The sequence below is a fragment of the Mus pahari genome, chromosome 18 (genome assembly GCF_900095145.1).
Source record: "Mus pahari chromosome 18, PAHARI_EIJ_v1.1, whole genome shotgun sequence".
Classification (NCBI taxonomy): domain Eukaryota; kingdom Metazoa; phylum Chordata; class Mammalia; order Rodentia; family Muridae; genus Mus; species Mus pahari.
Genome location: NC_034607.1, coordinates 946,364 through 951,447, shown reverse-complemented (window position 1 = coordinate 951,447; position 5,084 = coordinate 946,364). Strand labels below are relative to the sequence as shown.

Genomic DNA, 5,084 nt, shown 5'->3' with positions numbered 1-5,084 from the left:
ATTGGGAACTTTCGGGATAGCATTTGAAATGTAAATAAAGAAAATAATAATAAAAATGTTAAAAAAAAACAAATAAAATAAAATAAAATCTTTGCTTAGTATCAGGGTTTTGTTATTCTTGTTTATTTACAGCAGTTTCAAAAAGATCAGGGATGTGAGAGAATCCCTGTCACGATGAAAGTCACAAAATTGAGGTTTACTTTAGGTTTGAAGATAATGATACTCATTACTGACCCCAACTCCGGGCTTGTGACTTGAGAGCCTAGTCTTGTTTGCCTTGTCCTTAAAGACTTTGAGGTAATTTTCTAATAACCTGACCAGAAGTGGAAGGATTCCTTGATATCTTGTCCCTCCCATTTTGTGGATGAGAGACAGTCTCTTTCCAGGCTCCTCCTTCATTCTTTATGCTGTAGTTTGCATCATAATAACAGGAATGGAGAATTCTAGAACCCAAGAAGCAAGAGACCAGCAACAGAGTGGTTACAGGAGCTTCTTGAGAGGTTTCAGGTATTTATAGGAAACACCAGAAAGTTACCACCTGACTTCAGGGTCAAAGTAAGTGGCCTGGGAAGGGCTCAAAGTAGAGCAGGACATAGAACTACTTCTCTGTTATCTGTCAGTGAAAGAAACTCTAAAGTCTGGGTCCCAGTGATTCATCATCAAGGGAGGGTATTGTTCTCATCCTCTTTTAACACCACAACCCTTGTTCTTCTCTAAAACCTGTGAGGATGACCTTGGTGCCATGTATTGTCTTTGTCGACAGCCTTATAATGTGAACCACTTCATGATTGAGTGTGACCTGTGCCAGGACTGGTTTCACCATAGCTGTGTTGGGATTAAAGAAGAAAACGCTGTTGACATTGACATCTACCACTATCCAGACTGTGAGGTTGTATTTGGGCCTTCCATTATGAAAAGCTGGTGTGGATCATCTAGAATGCGTGAAGCTCTCAGGGAGCCATTGATGACTGGAAGCCCTATCTCTACTCACCAAATCCAGGGTAGGATTTTTGACAGTTCTGACAAAGTGATTTTGAAGCCCACAGGAAGTCAGTTAACAGTAGAATTCCTGCAAGAATGTAGCTTCAGTACACCTATCCATGTCTTGAAGAAGGATGGCTTGGGGATGGCACTTCCACCGACATCATTCACTGTCAGAGATGTTGAACAATACGTTGGTTCTGACAGAGAGATTGATGTGATCGATGTGGCCTGTCAGGCTAGCAGCAAGATGATGTTGGGAGATTTTGTGAAATATTATTACAGCAGGAAGAGGGAAAAGGCCTTTAATGTTATTAATTTGGAATTCTCTAATACTAGGCTTTCTAATATAGTAGAGATACCCAAGATAGTTCGTAAGCTTTCCTGGGTTGAAAACTTATGGCCAGAAGAGTGTGGCTTTGAGAGACCCAATATACAGAAGTATTGCCTTATGAGTGTGCAGAATAGCTATACAGATTTTCACATTGAATTTGGTGGCACTTCAGTCTGGTACCATGTACTTAAGGGTAAGAAGATCTTCTACCTGATCTGCCCAACAGATGCTAACCTGATTCTTTTTGAGTGTTGGAGCAACTCTTCTAACCAAAAGGAAATATTCTTTGGTGGCCAGGTAGACAGATGTTACAAGTGTTCTGTGAAGCAAGGACAGACACTTTTCATTCCTACAGGATGGATCTATGCTGTGTTGACCCCTGTGGATTGCCTAGCATTTGGGGGAAACTTCTTACACAGTTTAAACATTGAAATGCAGCTCAAAGCCTATGAAATTGAGAAACATCTGAGGACAACAGACCTCTTCAAGTTTCCAAACTTCGAGACCATCTGTTGGCATGTGGGGAAACACATCCTGGACATCTTTAAAGGTTTACGGGAGAATGGGAGATGTCCTGCATCCTACTTGGTCCGTGGTGGTAAAGCTCTAAATTTGGCCTTTCAAGCTTGGACAAGGAAAGAAGTTCTGCCTGACCATAATGATAAGATCCCAAAGACAGTGCAGACCATACAGCTCATTGAAGATCTGGCTTGGGAAATTTGTCTGGTTGAAGATAACTTCCAACAGAACAACCCAAAGGCAAGTACTACCTTTAGGCTCCAGCAGCTCCATACCAATTCCTCTACCTTAGCTAGGCCAGCTCATCCCACTTCAGTATCCAAGTCTAAATTATCACTGCCCTCCAAAAGTAGTTCAGAAAAGAAAAGCCTGAAGTATAAAGACATCTTTAAGAAGGAAGAACAGATGAGCAAGGAGAGTTCAGTTCTGACTCCTAATTATCAACATAGCTGTAATTTCATGGATCTAAATAATCATCAACAATGGGAGGTAGGCTCTTTCCAAAACAGAGAGTTTAACATCACTAGTACTTGTTTGAATGATTCAGATAACTCAAAATATGACAAAGTCTTCAATGGAAATGAGAGCATGATGCCTCTGTTGATGGCTAATGGCCGTAAGAAGAGGGTAAAGAGCTTGTCCAATTCTTGGCAAGCCAAAATCACAAAGAAGGAAGATAAATCAAGGTTGGTGAAAGAACAAGTGGTGGTAGACACATTTAATTCGGATTTAAATGATGAGCTACAGATTGAAAAGAAATTAGGCAAAGAGAAAGTGAGTCTGGTGGTAAGACCAAAAATTCCCCCAAGTTTGCCCCATGTGAAATTTTGCTCTGACCAAAACCAAAGTCATGAGCCAGGGGAAACTGAGATCACCATTATAGAGAACTATAAAATAGATGAGGAAATGGTGGAAAGGGTTGAATGCAAGCTTAAGAACGGAAGTGAATCTGATGGAATTATTGATCCACTAAAGGCCAGGAAACTGGTGGGTGGACCTGGCTGTGTTGTCCTCACTGATGACCCAGACTCTTTCAGCAATAAGGAAGATATCCAGGACACTGTGTTCATGTCTGATTTGCAGTCTTCACCTCCTTCACCAGCTTCCTCCAGCCTTCAGGCATTTTGGAGTGGAGGACAAGACCAAGGCAACAGAAGCCCCAGCAGTATCTTGGGCACAGTGTCTAACAGTCCTGTTTCTCAGCACACCCCAAGGAAATGGCCCATTAAGCGGCTAACATACTGGAGAAATGAAAGTGAGGAGGAAAATGTTTGTGTAGATGAGCAAGACAGCTTAGGAGAATGCTTCAAGGGAGCTAAGTATATCTTCTTATCTCTGGAATCTGATGATGATGATGACAACGATGATGATGATGACGACGACGATGATGATGATGACAACAACAATAATGATGACGATGATGATGATGATGATGACAACAACAATAATGATGACGATGATGATGATGATGATGATGATGATGATGATGACGATGATGATGATGATGATGACGATGATGACTACGACCCTGCTTTGAGATTTCTACCAAAGAAAAGGAAGATATCAGGTAATACCCCAAGGATTCCTAGGGCAGGTGAGATCCCAACACTACCAAAGCAGGACCGTTCTGTGCCTGTGGGTAACAGAGTTGGCTCCATTGAGATAGACTGGGCTACAGCAGCTACAAAGCTGGCACAGCAGGTGAACAACATGAAGCTCACTCTCACTAGTCCAGGAAAAAGCAGTCAATAAACAGAGAAGCTAAGACTTAAATCCATGTCCTCCAACTTCAGCTTTTCTGTTGCTTGATACTTAAGTGAATATATAGTTTAGTAAAAATATCCTAGTTAAATGAAATTTAATAGGGTTATGTTTTTAATGGGAAGTTCTATAGAGTTGTAGAGTTTCTTAGAAATGCCTTCTAGGGTGTCATTGGAACCCAGAAGAGATCAAGCAGGTCAAGATCCTCTTTTACTAAAACTTGCCTCTGTCATTTATATCTCAGTGCTGCGTGTAACTTGGAAATAAAGGAAATTTACTGCTGTAAATAAATTCAAGATGAAGAAAACAAACAAAAGGACCACAACAATAAAATATAAGCAAGTAATCGATCAGTATCTGTCTTGAGACTGTATATTCTTACAAATACTTGAGATTATAATTTGAATTTTGCTTGGGCCTAGGAATTTCTTCTGGGATAGACTTCACCAAAATAAATGCATTAGAATCCCATTGTTACCAAACAGTTTTGATCAAGAATATGCTGCAAATTTTATTATTTCCCAAACACACATGTCACTAGTAAATCGTAAGGTTGTTTTGTGAAATCTGGGATGTCTGATGAATGATTAAAATCTTTGGAACAACAACAAAAAAAAGATATCTTGCCTAATACAAATAAATGGAAACCTCTGTATTTTTGTTTGGATACGGCATGTCTTCTAAAGAGTCACACAGCAAGGCTTGTGCCCAATGCTGAAGGTTAAAGGGAGTCTGTCGGGATATCACTACTCAGATTTTGTAATTTCAGTTCTTCACTGTTAGATTCATGAGTAAACGGACTCATGGAAGTAGTTGGGAGCTGTAGTCAGCAGGGTTAATATGGAAGTAGTAGGTTCATGACCCTGAGCTGCATAGTTTTTATGAGCACTTTGTTCTCTATCAACTTCCATGGAGTGCACATTCTTCTCTTAAACTAATTCTCATGGCTGCGATGTTCTGCCTTATCATTGACTCAAAGAAATGGAGCCAGTCAACTGTGCACTGAGACGTTTGGAATCACTAAATCCACTTATAGTTGCTTTTCTTAGTATTTTAATGCTTTGTTTGCTTGTTCATTTTGTTTTGAGATGTGTTCTCTCCAGATAGCCTTGGCTGTCCCGGAACTCACTCTGTAGACCACTATGTCCTCAAACTCACAGAGATGTGCTTTTCTCTGTCTCTCAAGTGAGCTCTCTAGCCTCCTGTTCTTTCTGCTTTCTCTCCTCCTTCTCTTCTTCTGACTCTCTGTTATGATATACCTTCTCGGCTACTTGCACTAACTCTCTCAAGGACTTGTCCTATAACCCTTCAAGTTTCTGCAACTTTTTCCTGATATCTCTACTAGATTTGTCAATAAAGGCTACAGTAACTGTTGCCTTCTGCTCCTCACTGCTAGGATCATAGGGGGTAAATTGGTGAAAGGTCTCCATGAGTCTCTCTAAGAAGGCTGAGGGATGGGCAGTCGTGGTGCACACCTTTAATCCCAGCA

The 5,084-nt window shown here is 40.6% G+C and overlaps 1 protein-coding gene across 1 annotated transcript; it reads left to right on the top strand.

Moving 5' to 3' along the window:
• Positions 1 to 742: 742 nt before the first annotated feature.
• On the top strand, positions 743 to 3,586 carry LOC110335393 (histone lysine demethylase PHF8-like). Its single transcript, XM_021217529.1, has 2 exons — positions 743 to 3,218; positions 3,363 to 3,586. The coding sequence occupies exons 1-2, from the start codon at positions 743 to 745 to the stop codon at positions 3,584 to 3,586; spliced, it is 2,700 nt and encodes an 899-aa protein (XP_021073188.1).
• The last annotated feature ends 1,498 nt before the right edge of the window (positions 3,587 to 5,084 follow it).

Excerpts from the sequence above, each read along its gene's own strand:
- LOC110335393 (XM_021217529.1), top strand. The coding sequence starts at position 743 with ATGTATTGTCTTTGTCGACAGCCTTATAATGTGAACCACTTCATGATT. Across the intron at positions 3,219-3,362 it reads TGATGATGATGACGACGACG|CTGCTTTGAGATTTCTACCA; the intron begins ATGATGATGATG and ends ATGACTACGACC.